The 14558-nt window shown below is 43.6% G+C and overlaps 1 protein-coding gene across 4 annotated transcripts; it reads right to left on the bottom strand.

Annotated features, from left to right (window-relative positions):
* Positions 1–2765: 2765 nt before the first annotated feature.
* On the bottom strand, positions 2766–14548 carry LOC128690274 (serine/threonine-protein kinase PAK 2). Of its 4 annotated transcripts, none has more exons than XR_011391406.1 (4): positions 11249–14548; positions 5707–5879; positions 5054–5179; positions 2766–3737 (listed from the first exon to the last, which is right to left on the bottom strand). XR_011391406.1 is itself a non-coding variant. In XM_070081270.1 (4 exons), the coding sequence occupies exons 1-4, from the start codon at positions 11355–11357 to the stop codon at positions 3636–3638; spliced, it is 510 nt and encodes a 169-aa protein (XP_069937371.1). In that variant the 5' UTR covers positions 11358–13575; the 3' UTR covers positions 2766–3635. The 4 variants fall into 4 exon arrangements, 2 of the variants coding, with proteins under 2 accessions (XP_069937371.1, XP_069937372.1); XM_070081270.1 differs by having other exon boundaries at positions 11249–13575; XR_011391405.1 differs by lacking the exon at positions 5054–5179.
* Between the last annotated feature and the right edge of the window lie 10 nt (positions 14549–14558).

The following is a 14558-nucleotide window of genomic DNA, read 5'->3' as shown; positions in this document are numbered from 1 at the left end:
AGGTAGTGACGACGGTGACTAGATTGCTAGATTGTTGTCTACCACTCGAGAGCAGTGGTAGACAAGTAGATTAAGAGGTCAATTATTGAACAAGTACAAGTTCCAAGATTTATATGATGGAAACTATTCAGTGTGTAGAAGAAACAAGTGAATAGGAAAGAAGCGGAGATGACAATGTTGTTAAAAGAAACTGTGGAGGTATGGATTAAGAGGAGAGATTTAATGAACTTAAAACTTTAAAAGAGAATAATCAGAGGAACACGATCATAACATATAAAATACTGGAAAAGTAAAGAAAGGATGTTTGAGATGCGAGGAGAGGGAGCCGCCATGGGCCATGGATGGCATTATAACGCATATGTTTCGTCTTGCCTAACATGGATGGCAGCCAGAGACGCACATGATCCGCAAGAATGTTTGGAATTACAACTTGATCCTCAGGGTGGTGAGCAAAACGCACCAGTCAAAGTAGAAGCAAACTTCATATTTTCAAGAATAGATATGATTGAACCCTGGAAGCCCAAAAATCAGGAAAACCAGTTGGCTGAAGTAAAGGGGTAGGGCCAAGAGGCTATTTCTAGATAAACAGATGCACAACCCAATGGTTTCGGATTCTATGTCTAGGTATAAGGAAGGTATAAGGAAGTCTCCTTACACTTGATGCCCTAGTCACCTAGCAGTATATAGGTTCCTATCTGGGTCTTGGTCGAGTGTTGTGGGTTGCTTTCTCGAATGGAAAGTAAGACAGGTCACCACGATCATCGCTCAGCAACTCGGACTACATAAAAAATTATCACATAAAAAGGAAATACACACATACACACACAGGGAGCTTTCAGAGTGAATCCACACTGAAAAGTTTATCATAAAAATATTATCATTCGATGGAGATGTTACTATTGGAGGAGTTCTTTCACGCAATCCGACTCCAGCATATCAATTGAGCTAGTAAACTTTACACAGCATTGTCCTGACACAGCATCTCTGGTGTAGTTTTGTATAACCTCCCTGGATGTTTATCAGGCGTCTCCATGGTTACAGGAAGCTAGGAGTCCCTGGGCGTCTCCATGGTTACAGGAAGCTAGGAGTCCCTGGGCGTCTCCATGGTTACAGGAAGCTAGGAGTCCCTGGGCGTCTCCATGGTTACAGGAAGCTAGGAGTCCCTGGGCGTCTCCATGGTTACAGGAAGCTAGGAGTCCCTGGGCGTCTCCATGGTTACAGGAAGCTAGGAGTCCCTGGGCGTCTCCATGGTTACAGGAAGCTAGGAGTCCCTGGGCGTCTCCATGGTTACAGGAAGCTAGGAGTCCCTGGGCGTCTCCATGGTTACAGGAAGCTAGGAGTCCCTGGGCGTCTCCATGGTTACAGGAAGCTAGGAGTCCCTGGGCGTCTCCATGGTTACAGGAAGCTAGGAGTCCCTGGGCGTCTCCATGGTTACAGGAAGCTAGGAGTCCCTGGGCGTCTCCATGGTTACAGGAAGCTAGGAGTCCCTGGGCGTCTCCATGGTTACAGGAAGCTAGGAGTCCCTGGGCGTCTCCATGGTTACAGGAAGCTAGGAGTCCCTGGGCGTCTCCATGGTTACAGGAAGCTAGGAGTCCCTGGGCGTTTCCATGGTTACAGGAAGCTAGGAGTCCCTGGGCGTCTCCATGGTTACAGGAAGCTAGGAGTCCCTGGGCGTCTCCATGGTTACAGGAAGCTAGGAGTCCCTGGGCGTTTCCATGGTTACAGGAAGCTAGGAGTCCCTGGGCGTTTCCATGGTTACAGGAAGCTAGGAGTCCCTGGGCGTTTCCATGGTTACAGGAAGCTAGGAGTCCCTGGGCGTCTCCATGGTTACAGGAAGCTAGGAGTCCCTGGGCGTCTCCATGGTTACATGAAGCTAGGAGTCCCTGGGCGTCTCCATGGTTACATGAAGCTAGGAGTCCCTGGGCGTCTCCATGGTTACATGAAGCTAGGAGTCCCTGGGCGTCTCCATGGTTACATGAAGCTAGGAGTCCCTGGGCGTCTCCATGGTTACATGAAGCTAGGAGTCCCTGGGCGTCTCCATGGTTACATGAAGCTAGGAGTCCCTGGGCGTCTCCATGGTTACATGAAGCTAGGAGTCCCTGGGCGTCTCCATGGTTACATGAAGCTAGGAGTCCCTGGGCGTCTCCATGGTTACATGAAGCTAGGAGTCCCTGGGCGTCTCCATGGTTACATGAAGCTAGGAGTCCCTGGGCGTCTCCATGGTTACATGAAGCTAGGAGTCCCTGGGCGTCTCCATGGTTACATGAAGCTAGGAGTCCCTGGGCGTCTCCATGGTTACATGAAGCTAGGAGTCCCTGGGCGTCTCCATGGTTACATGAAGCTAGGAGTCCCTGGGCGTCTCCATGGTTACATGAAGCTAGGAGTCCCTGGGCGTCTCCATGGTTACATGAAGCTAGGAGTCCCTGGGCGTCTCCATGGTTACATGAAGCTAGGAGTCCCTGGGCGTCTCCATGGTTACATGAAGCTAGGAGTCCCTGGGCGTCTCCATGGTTACATAAAGCTAGGAGTCCCTGGGCGTCTCCATGGTTACATGAAGCTAGGAGTCCCTGGGCGTCTCCATGGTTACATGAAGCTAGGAGTCCCTGGGCGTCTCCATGGTTACATGAAGCTAGGAGTCCCTGGGCGTCTCCATGGTTACTTGAAGCTAGGAGTCCCTGGGCGTCTCCATGGTTACAGGAAGCTAGGAGTCCCTGGGCGTCTCCATGGTTACAGGAAGCTAGGAGTCTCTGGGCCTCTGGGCGTCTCCATGGTTACAGGAAGCTAGGAGTCCCTGGGCGGCTCCATGGTTACAGGAAGCTAGGAGTCCCTGGGCGGCTCCATGGTTACAGGAAGCTAGGAGTCTCTGGGCGTCTCCATTGATACAGGAAGCTAGGAGTCTCTGGGCGTCTCCATGGTTACAGGAAGCTAGGAGTCCCTGGGCGGCTCCATGGTTACAGGAAGCTAGGAGTCCCTGGGCGTCTCCATGGTTACAGGAAGCTAGGAGTCTCTGGGCGTCTCCATGGTTACAGGAAGCTAGGAGTCCCTGGGCGTCTCCATGGTTACAGGAAGCTAGGAGTCCCTGGGCGGCTCCATGGTTACAGGAAGCTAAGAGTCTCTGGGCGTCTCCATTGATACAGGAAGCTAGGAGTCTCTGGGCGTCTCCATGGTTACAGGAAGCTAGGAGTCCCTGGGCGTCTCCATGGTTACAGGAAGCTAGGAGTCCCTGGGCGGCTCCATGGTTACAGGAAGCTAGGAGTCTCTGGGCGTCTCCATGGTTACAGGAAGCTAGGAGTCCCTGGGCGTCTCCATGGTTACAGGAAGCTAGGAGTCTCTGGGCGTCTCCATGGTTACTTGAAGCTAGGAGTCCCTGGGCGTCTCCATGGTTACAGGGAGCTAGGAGTCCCTGGGCGGCTCCATGGTTACAGGAAGCTAGGAGTCTCTGGGCGTCTCCATGGTTACAGGAAGCTAGGAGTCTCTGGGCGTCTCCATGGTTACAGGAAGCTAGGAGTCCCTGGGCGTCTCCATGGTTACAGGAAGCTAGGAGTCCCTGGGCGGCTCCATGGTTACAGGAAGCTAGGAGTCTCTGGGCGTCTCCATGGTTACAGGAAGCTAGGAGTCTCTGGGCGTCTCCATGGTCACAGGAGGGTGGAGTCACTATGGATCTCCATAGCTGCCTTAGCTGCCTTGATGAGTCCTCGCAGTGATAAGAGAGGCATTGCACACTTCAGGAACGGATGCTGTAATAGTGTAGAAAATTATTTGTTATTTTTAATTTTTTTTAATTGTTTATTTTGACAAAGGACGTCTCCCATAGAGATAGTGACCCGAAAAAAGAAGCGCTTTAACCATCAGTCTATCACTGTCTTGCGAGAGGAGCGCCGATACTACCATTCAGACGCCCCTACATACTACAATATCCACACCCCTCATTTAGAGTGCAGGCACTGTACTTTCTACCTCCAAGACTCGTGTCCAGCTAACCGGTTTTCCTGAATCCTTTCATGTTACGTTGCTCACACTCAGCAGCAATTAGTCATAAAAACCACTCGCCTCCACTCCTGTCTTAAAACTCTTGCGCACTCCTGTTGGATGCACAAGCCCCTCACACACAAAACCTCCTTTATCCCCCCTAAAGAATCTTATCTAGGACAACCCCTTCAGTTTGTTTTTATTTCACTCATAACACGAGAAAGCGTCACTGAATCAGCTTCAAATTTTCAGTGCTGGTGTCTGGTAACCAGGGCAAGTCTGAGGACAGTTGGCATGTTCAGGAGCCCTGTGACTATGGTCAGTGAAATTAGTGTCTAGGTAGCTACATACACATCTGCCAATTTTAAGTGCAAAATAGTGTGAAATTTTTATTCACATTAAATCATATTAAATATATTTGAGTCTGTCCCTTCTGGATGTCTTCAGTATTGTATTTCGTAGCTGATGCATCTCACGGTCAAGATTACGCATTGTGTGTGGCCAAATTTGTCAATATATTAAGTTATTGTCTAAAACTTGGAATCGTTGGAATTTATGCAATAACTGGAAAGTGACTTCTGATTGACTTCAAAATTTCAGCTCTGGTGTGTTTTCCAGTAAGTAAAGTTTGCATTATTATGGCCTCGTCTTGTCACCTTCAAAATGTTAATAGTGATGATTCCATGAGAATTATAATACCTTAAACTGTGTAGGTGTGGATTTGAAGTTTTAATTGATTAAAAAACTGAAATCGTTAATTCAGAACAATTATCAGAGAATATCTTTCCTGATAGGCTTTAACTCCATTGTCTTTATGGACATTATTGAAAGGAAGTTATATTTTTCTTTTAGGATTGAAGCGAATTATAAATATAACTGAAAAATATGGAAAACTCACATTTTTATGACAAATTTTTACTAGTTTAGTGAATGCTTAAATAATGCACGACGCTATGCCAAAACCGAAGTATCGTTGACGCCAGTTATTGACTCCCACTAATTTCCTCCAAGATTTTCGTTTATCACTACAAAACGCCTTATCCGATCTACTTCAAAATTTTCACACTGGTGAACAGGTACGTACAGGTTGGTTGAAAAATGTAGGCGCCATCTGCTCAAAGTTTGTGTAAATCATTCCCGGAACTGGTTGCATGAGGTGACGACAGAAAACCTGTTGATCGACTTGACTGTCAGTACTGGTGTATCCTACCTGAAGGAAGGTTGGTGGTAGTAGTGAAGTGTGGCTGCTATTTCTGCTCGTATTAAATAAATGAAATATGCCTATCCAAGGTAGAGGGGCTTGGATCAAATCTGAATGTTTTTCATTCCCTAGCCACTATAGAAGCCCTACAGGTTTAGCGCTTCCCCACGATTAAAAAAAAATCTGAATGGCATCAGTATATAATGGTTGATGTATCTTATGAAATGGATAACATATTTTTATTGGGTTTAAGCTATGTAGATTTTTTTTAATTCTGTGCATTAACTGTAGAATGTATTAGTACAGCAGACCGGTAGGCCTGCTGTAGTGCTACATTCTTATGAGTGGGAATAGTTGGATGTTAGTTTTGCCTAGGGCAAGTAGGCCTACTGCAGTGCCTCTATTGCGTTGCTAAGTTTCCAGCCTGCAGAAACAGTGTTGTGTATAACACAAATTACCAGTAGGCTGTGTTTATATAGATTACCACTTGTACACCGGGACAGAAATATTCATAAGCAAGTGTTGGCATCAATTACCTTAAGAAGCTGAGTGGCTGAAGGTCTCTTTACCACGTCCACCTCAAGACACTTGTCAAGGAAGTCCTTAAAAAACAGCGAGAGTCTCTCCCTCTGCTTGATCTCTGGTTTTCCGTTAGTAGTGATCAGGTAGAGTGCTCTCACCGGGTCCTCCTTCATATATGGCGGCTCTCCTTCATCCACCAAAATTATATGATCGTATAAAATTTTACATTTGGAGACTGGTTTCTTTTCTACATTTTTAAACTTAGCTTTTGACAACATGAATTACATTTTCAAGGTTTGCTTTAGAGAAATAAAAAAAACTTAAGGAAAAATACTGAGATTTCACCTTGAGGCTGTTAGAATATTTCACTCCTATATAATATATATATATATATATATATATATATATATATATATATATATATATATATATATATATATATATATATATATATATATATATATATATATATATATATATATATATATATATATATATATATTTATCTGGCCGATTCCCACCAAGGCAGGGTGGCCCGAAAAAGAAAAACTTTCACCATCATTCACTCCATCACTGTCTTGCCAGAAGGGTGCTTTACACTACAGTTTTTAAACTGCAACATTAACACCCCTCCTTCAGAGTGCAGGCACTGTACTTCCCATCTCCAGGACTCAAGTCCGGCCTGCCGGTTTCCCTGAACCCCTTCATAAATGTTACTTTGCTCACACTCCAACAGCACGTCAGATATTAAAAACCATTCGTCTCCATTCACTCCTATCAAACACGCTCACGCACGCCTGCTGGAAGTCCAAGCCCCTCGCACACAAAACCTCTACCCCCTCCCTCCAACCTTTCCTAGGCCGACCCCTACCCCGCCTTCCTTCCACTACAGACTGATACACTCTTGAAGTCATTCTGTTTCGCTCCATTCTCTCTACATGTCCGAACCACCTCAACAACCCTTCCTCAGCCCTCTGGACAACAATTTTGGTAATCCCGCACCTCCTCCTAACTTCCAAACTACGAATTCTCTGCATTATATTCACACCACACATTGCCCTCAGACATGACATCTCTACTGCCTCCAGCCTTCTCCTCGCTGCAACATTCATCACCCATGCTTCACACCCATATAAGAGTGTTGTTAAAACTATACTCTCATACATTCCCCTCTTTGCCTCCAAGGACAAAGTTCTTTGTCTCCACAGACTCCTAAGTGCACCACTCACCCTTTTCCCCTCATCAATTCTATGATTCACCTCATCCTTCATAGACCCATCCGCTGACACGTCCACTCCCAAATATCTGAATACATTCACCTCCTCCATACTCTTTCCCTCCAATCTGATACCCAATCTTTCATCACCTAATATTTTTGTTATCCTCATAACCTTACTCTTTCCTGTATTCACTTTTAATTTTCTTCTTTTGCACACCCTACCAAATTCATCCACCAATCTCTGCAACTTCTCTTCAGAATCTCCCAAGAGCACAGTGTCATCAGCAAAGAGCAACTGTGACAACTCCCACTTTATGTGTGATTCTTTATCTTTTAACTCCACGCCTCTTGTCAAGACCTTCGCATTTACTTCTCTTACAACCCCATCTATAAATATATTAAACAACCACGGTGACATCACACATCCTTGTCTAAGGCCTACTTTTACTGGGAAATAATTTCCCTCTTTCCTATGTACTCTAACTTGAGCCTCACTATCCTCGTAAAAACTCTTCACTGCTTTCAGTAACCTACCTCCTACACCATACACCTGCAACATCTGCCACATTGCCCCCCTATTCACCCTGTCATACGCCTTTTCCAAATCCATAAATGCCACAAAGACCTCTTTAGCCTTATCTAAATACTGTTCACTTATATGTTTCACTGTAAACACCTGGTCCACACACCCCCTACCTTTCCTAAAGCCTCCTTGTTCATCTGCTATCCTATTTTCCGTCTTACTCTTAATTCTTTCAATAATAACTCTACCATACACTTTGCCAGGTATACTCAACAGACTTATCCCCCTATAATTTTTGCACTCTCTTTTATCATCTTTGCCTTTATACAAAGGAACTATGCATGCTCTCTGCCAATCCCTAGGTACCTTACCCTCTTCCATACATTTATTAAATAATTGCACCAACCACTCCAAAACTATATCCCCACCTGCTTTTAACATTTCTATCTTTATCCCATCAATCCCGGCTGCCTTACCCCCTTTCATTTTACCTACTGCCTCACGAACTTCCCCCACACTCACAACTGGCTCTTCCTCACTCCTGCAAGATGTTATTCCTCCTTGCCCTATACACGAAATCACAGCTTCCCTATCTTCATCAACATTTAACAATTCCTCAAAATATTCCCTCCATCTTCCCAATACCTCTAACTCTCCATTTAATAACTCTCCTATTTTTAACTGACAAATCCATTTGTTCTCTAGGCTTTCTTAACTTGTTAATCTCACTCCAAAACTTTTTCTTATTTTCAACAAAATTTGTTGATAACATCTCACCCACTCTCTCATTTGCTCTCTTTTTACATTGTTTCACCACTCTCTTAACCTCTCTCTTTTTCTCCATATACTCTTCCCTCCTTTCATCACTTCTACTTTGTAAAAACTTCTATATATGCTAACTTTTTCTCCCTTACTACTCTCTTCACATCATCATTCCACCAATCGCTCCTCTTTCCTCCCGCACCCACTTTCCTGTAACCACAAACTTCTGCTGAACACTCTAACACTACATTTTTAAACCTACCCCATACCTCTTCGACCCCATTGCCTATGCTCTCATTAGCCCATCTATCCTCCAATAGCTGTTTATATCTTTCCCTAACTGCCTCCTCTTTTAGTTTATAAACCTTCACCTCTCTCTTCCCTGATGCTTCTATTCTCCTTGTATCCCATCTACCTTTTACTCTCAGTGTAGCTACAACTAGAAAGTGATCTGATACATCTGTGGCCCCCCCCTATAAACATGTACATCCTGAAGTCTACTCAACAGTCTTTTATCTACCAATACATAATCCAACAAACTACTGTCATTTCGCCCTACATCATATCTTGTATACTTATTTATCCTCTTTTTCTTAAAATATGTATTACCTATAACTAAACCCCTTTCTATACAAAGTTCAATCAAAGGGCTCCCATTATCATTTACACCTGGCACCCCAAACTTACCTACCACACCCTCTCTAAAAGCTTCTCCTACTTTAGCATTCAGATCCCCTACCACAATTACTCTCTCACTTGGTTCAAAGGCTCCTATACATTCACTTAACATCTCCCAAAATCTCTCTCTCTCCTCTGCATTCCTCTCTTCTCCAGGTGCATACACGCTTATTATGACCCACTTCTCGCATCCAACCTTTACTTTAATCCACATAATTCTTGAATTTACACATTCATATTCTCTTTTCTCCTTCCATAACTGATCATTCAACATTACTGCTACCCCTTCCTTTGCTCTAACTCTCTCAGATACTCCAGATTTAATCCCATTTATTTCCCCCCACTGAAACTCCCCTACCCCCTTCAGCTTTGTTTCGCTTAGGGCCAGGACATCCAACTTCTTTTCATTCATAACATCAGCAATCATCTGTTTCTTGTCATCCGCACTAAATCCACGCACATTTAAGCATCCCAGTTTTATAAAGTTTTTCTTCTCTTTTTTAGTAAATGTCTACAGGAGAAGGGGTTACTAGCCCATTGCTCCCGGCATTTTAGTCGCCTCATACGACACGCATGGCTTACGGAGGAAAGATTCTTTTCCACTTCCCCATGGACAATAGAAGAAATAAAGAGGAACAAGAGCTATTTAGAAAAAGGAGAAAAACCTAGATGTATGTATATATATATGCATGTGTGCGTCTGTGAAGTGTGACCAAAGTGTAAGTAGGAGTAGCAAGATATCCCTGTTATCTAGCGTGTTTGAGACAAAAAGAAACCAGCAATCCTACCATCATGCAAAACAGTTACAGGTTTCTGTTTCACAGTCATCTGGCAGGACGGTAGTACTTCCCTGGGTGGTTGCTGTCTACCAACCTACTACCTACTACCGACTTGTTGAAAAAAAAAAAAAAAATATATATATATATATATATATATATATATATATATATATATATATATATATATATATATATATATATATATATATATATATATATATATATATATATATATATATATATATATATATAATATATATATTATATATATAATATATATATTATATATATAATATATATATTATATATAACTAAGCCATAATAAACACTTGTCAATGTTCACTAATAACCCACATGGGGACAGTAACACGGAAGATTAGGTGTGTGTGTGTACGTGTACGTGTACTAAGTTGCAGTAACACGTTTTAAGACAAAAGTGGAAATATTTCAAATTCTGCGTCGGCTGACAATTACCCAGTAAAAACAAGCTCTGGATTATCGAAAAAGAGCTTCCTCATAATGCCTCTTTTATTATTGCATTTGTAAAATTATATATGTTAATTTGAGTACAATGATAAATTCAACTTGCATAAATTTGCTAGGGATACAGAAACTGGTAATAATCCTTACCTAATAATCTGTATAGCGCATGGTATTATTAATGCAGGGTTTAGCGCATGATATTACTGCAGGGTTTTGAAAGACGTTCGCCTAGCTAATTCTGCTGGTTGATTTCCCCTCAAGGAAGGTTCCTTGATGTTGGTGAGGGGCTCTTGATATAGGGAATTGGATCTGTGCTCCAGTTCCCCGAATTAAGCCTGAATGCCTTCCACATCCCCCCCCCCCAGGCGCTGTATAATCCTCCGGGTTTAGCGCTTCCCCCTTGATTATAATTATAATAATACTGGCTGATTTGATAATGTACTTTTGTACTTATGGACTCAGCTACGAGTCTATAATTTTAAATTTGTTCTTTCTATAAATGTTGTTATAGGATATGGATGTGGCAAAGTTTTGTTATTGACAAATTTGATGGTATCGAAATAGGTATCAGCAATTTATTATGATATTGAAATAGGTATCAACAAATTTTGAGGGTATCAGTATTGGCAAAAAAAAAAATAATGGTATCGTCGCCATCAGTGCTATGGAGGGTGATCATCGCTGTATTATGACCCTGGTGGGTTTAATGTTTGGTTATGATTATAATACATACATCAAAACCATAGGTCCTTTACTTTTAATCTAATAATAAATCTAGGAACACATGTTCCTAGATGCATTATTCTCATCATCAAAAACGTGTTTAAAATGTTGTATTTTATTTGTTTTGAAAGCTGACATTATATGTAATTTTGAGTTCTTTGATGGTGAAGTTTGAAAGATCTTTGAAACAACTTGAACTTGCTCATCTCTGTTTATTGACAAAGAAAACATTCTGTAAACTATTTCCATAAATAGAATAGATTAAATTAGGATATTATCATCATCAAATTTTTTCTTAACCCTTTAAACAGTGTAAAATAAACTGTGTGTGTGTGTGTGTGTGTGTGTGTGTGTGTGTGTGTGTGAGAGAGAGAGAGACGGAGACTCACCGTCAAGCATTTCTATCGCCATGATACCGAGTGACCAGATATCAATCTTTGGTCCGTATTGTTTCTGACTGACCAGCTCTGGTGCCATCCAGTAGGGCGTCCCCACCATAGTCGTTCTCTGAGTCCTCTCCTGCGACAGCTGCGCACAGAACCCGAAGTCGGCTGACAAGGAATGTATACACTTGAATCATAAGACATTTCTGCCTTTCAAAATATACATGAGGAGGAGGATGAATAGCAGACTAAAGAAACTTTTTTTTTTTTTTTTTTTTTTTTTTTTTTTTTTTTTTTTTTTGAGGGTGGATAAAAAGGAATTTGTAGGCCCATCGAGGAGTGTCACCTCGTGTGTCGATATATTCATATTAAGAGAAATGTAAAAAGGGATAAGGAAAGCTAAACCCAGGTGAAAATTGAAGTTGCAAAGGAATCGTAAAAGGGTGTGCGTGCGAGTGTGTGTACTCGCCTAGTTGTACTCACCTAGTTGAGGTTGCGGGGGTCGAGTCCGAGCTCCTGGCCCCGCCTCTTCACTGATCGCTACTAGGTCACACTCTCTGAACCGTGAGCTTTATCATACCTCTGCTTAAAGCTATGTATGGATCCTGCCTCCACTACATCGCTTCCCAAACTATTCCACTTACTGACTACTCTGTGGCTGAAGAAATACTTCCTAACATCCCTGTGATTCATCTGTGTCTTCAACTTCCAACTGTGTCCCCTTGTTACTGTGTCCAATCTCTGGAACATCCTGTCTTTGTCCACCTTGTCAATTCCTCTCAGTATTTTGTATGTCGTTATCATGTCCCCCCTATCTAACCTGTCCTCCAGTGTCGTCAGGTTGATTTCCCTTAACCTCTCCTCGTAGGACATACCTCTTAGCTCTGGGACTAGTCTTGTTGCAAACCTTTGCACTTTCTCTAGTTTCTTTACATGCTTGGCTAGGTGTGGGTTCCAAACTGGTGCCGCATACTCCAATATGGGCCTAACGTACACGGTGTACAGGGTCCTGAACGATTCCTTATTAAGATGTCGGAATGCTGTTCTGAGGTTTGCTAGGCGCCCATATGCTGCAGCAGTTATTTGATTGATGTGCGCTTCAGGAGATGTGCCTGGTGTTATACTCGCCCCAAGATCTTTTTCCTTGAGTGAGGTTTGTAGTCTCTGGCCCCCTAGACTGTACTCCGTCTGCGGTCTTCTTTGCCCTTCCCCAATCTTCATGACTTTGCACTTGGTGGGATTGAACTCCAGGAGCCAATTGCTGGACCAGGTCTGCAGCCTGTCCAGATCCCTTTGTAGTTCTGCCTGGTCTTCGATCGAGTGAATTCTTCTCATCAACTTCACGTCATCTGCAAACAGGGACACCTCAGAGTTTATTCCTTCCGTCATGTCGTTCACAAATACCAGAAACAGCACTGGTCCTAGGACTGACCCCTGTGGGACCCCGCTGGTCACAGGTGCCCACTCTGACACCTCGCCACGTACCATGACTCGCTGCTGTCTTCCTGACAAGTATTCCCTGATCCATTGTAGTGCCTTCCCTGTTATCCCTGCTTGGTCCTCCAGTTTTTGCACCAATCTCTTGTGTGGAACTGTGTCAAACGCCTTCTTGCAGTCCAAGAATATGCAATCCACCCATCCCTCTCTTGTCTTACTGCTGTCACCATGTCATAGAACTCCAGTAGGTTTGTGACACAGGATTTCCCATCCCTGAAACCATGTTGGCTGCTGTTGATGAGATCATTCCTTTCTAGGTGTTCCACCACTCTTCTCCTGATAATCTTCTCCATGATTTTGCATACTATACATGTCAGTGACACTGGTCTGTAGTTTAATGCTTCATGTCTGTCTCATTTTTTAAAGATTGGGACTACATTTGCTGTCTTCCATGCCTCAGGCAATCTCCCTGTTTCGATAGATGTATTGAATATTGTTGTTAGGGGTACACATAGCACCTCTGCTCCCTCTCTCAATACCCATGGGGAGATGTTATCTGGCCCCATTGCCTTTGAGGTATCTAGCTCACTCAGAAGCCTCTTCACTTCTTCCTCGGTTGTGTGCACTGTGTCCAGCACATGGTGGTGTGCCCCACCTCTCCGTCTTTCTGGAGTCCCTTCTGTCTCCTCTGTGAACACTTCTTTGAATCTCTTGTTGAGTTCCTCACATACTTCACGGTCATTTCTTGTTGTCTCTCCTCCTTCCTTCCTTAGCCTGATTACTTGGTCCTTGACTGTTGTTTTCCTCCTGATGTGGCTGTACAACAGTTTCGGGTCAGATTTGGCTTTCGCTGCTATGTCATTTTCATATTGTCTTTGGGCCTCCCTTCTTATCTGTGCATATTCGTTTCTGGCTCTACGACTGCTCTCCTTATTCTCCTGGGTCCTTTGCCTTCTATATTTCTTCCATTCCCTAGCACACTTGGTTTTTGCCTCCCTGCACCTTTGGGTAAACCATGGGCTCATCCTGGCTTTTTCATTATTCCTGTTACCCTTGGGTACAAACCTCTCCTCAGCCTCCTTGCATTTTGTTGCTACATATTCCTTCATCTCATTAACTGGCTTCCCTGCCAGTTCTCTGTCCCACTGAACCCCGTTCATGAAGTTCCTCATTCCTGTGTAGTCCCCTTTCTTGTAGTTTGGCTTCATTTGTCCTGGCCTTCCTGCTTCTCCCTCCACTTGTAGCTCTACTGTGTATTCGAAGCTTAAAACCACATGGTCACTGGCCCCAAGGGGTCTTTCATATGTGATGTAGTCGATATCTGCACTACTCAAGGTGAATACTAAGTCCAGCCTTGCTGGTTCATCCTCTCCTCTCTCTCTTGTAGTGTCCCTTACGTGTTGGTACATGAAGTTTTCCAGTACCACCTCCATCATCATAGCCCTCCATGTATCTTGGCCCCCATGTGGGTCCAAGTTCTCCCAATCGATCTCCTTGTGGTTAAAGTCACCCATTATCAGGAGCTTTGCCCTGCATGCATGAGCTCTTCTGGCCACTCTAGCCAGTGTGTCAACCATCTCTCGATTGCTCTCGTCGTACTCTTGCCTTGGCCTCCTGCTGTTCTATGGTGGGTTATACATCACTGCTATTACCACCTTGGGACCTCCAGAGTGAAGCGTTCCCGCTATGTAATCACTTTCTTCTCCACTGTCTCCTCTCTCCAGCTCATCAAAATTCCAGCGATTTTTGATCAGCAATGCCACTCCTCCACCCCCCATGTTCCCTCTGTCTTTCCTCAGAATTTGGTATCCCATTGGAAAGATGGCATCTGTAATCATACCTGTAAGCTTGGTTTCTGTGAGAGCTATGATGTCCAGTG

The sequence above is a fragment of the Cherax quadricarinatus genome, unplaced genomic scaffold (genome assembly GCF_038502225.1).
Source record: "Cherax quadricarinatus isolate ZL_2023a unplaced genomic scaffold, ASM3850222v1 Contig2148, whole genome shotgun sequence".
Classification (NCBI taxonomy): Eukaryota; Metazoa; Arthropoda; class Malacostraca; order Decapoda; family Parastacidae; genus Cherax; species Cherax quadricarinatus.
Note: the sequence above shows the minus strand (reverse complement) of the source record. Positions and strands in the feature narration are given on the sequence as shown.

Bases quoted from the DNA above. Each gene is read 5' to 3' on its own strand.
- LOC128690274 (XM_070081270.1), bottom strand. From the start codon at position 11,357: ATGGTGGGGACGCCCTACTGGATGGCACCAGAGCTGGTCAGTCAGAAA. The intron at 5,880-11,248 runs GTGAGTCTCCGT...TGGTGGATGAAG, and splicing joins GGCGATAGAAATGCTTGACG to GAGAGCCGCCATATATGAAG. The intron at 5,180-5,706 runs GTAATTGATGCC...ACCTTCCTTCAG, and splicing joins CAGCCACTCAGCTTCTTAAG to GTAGGATACACCAGTACTGA.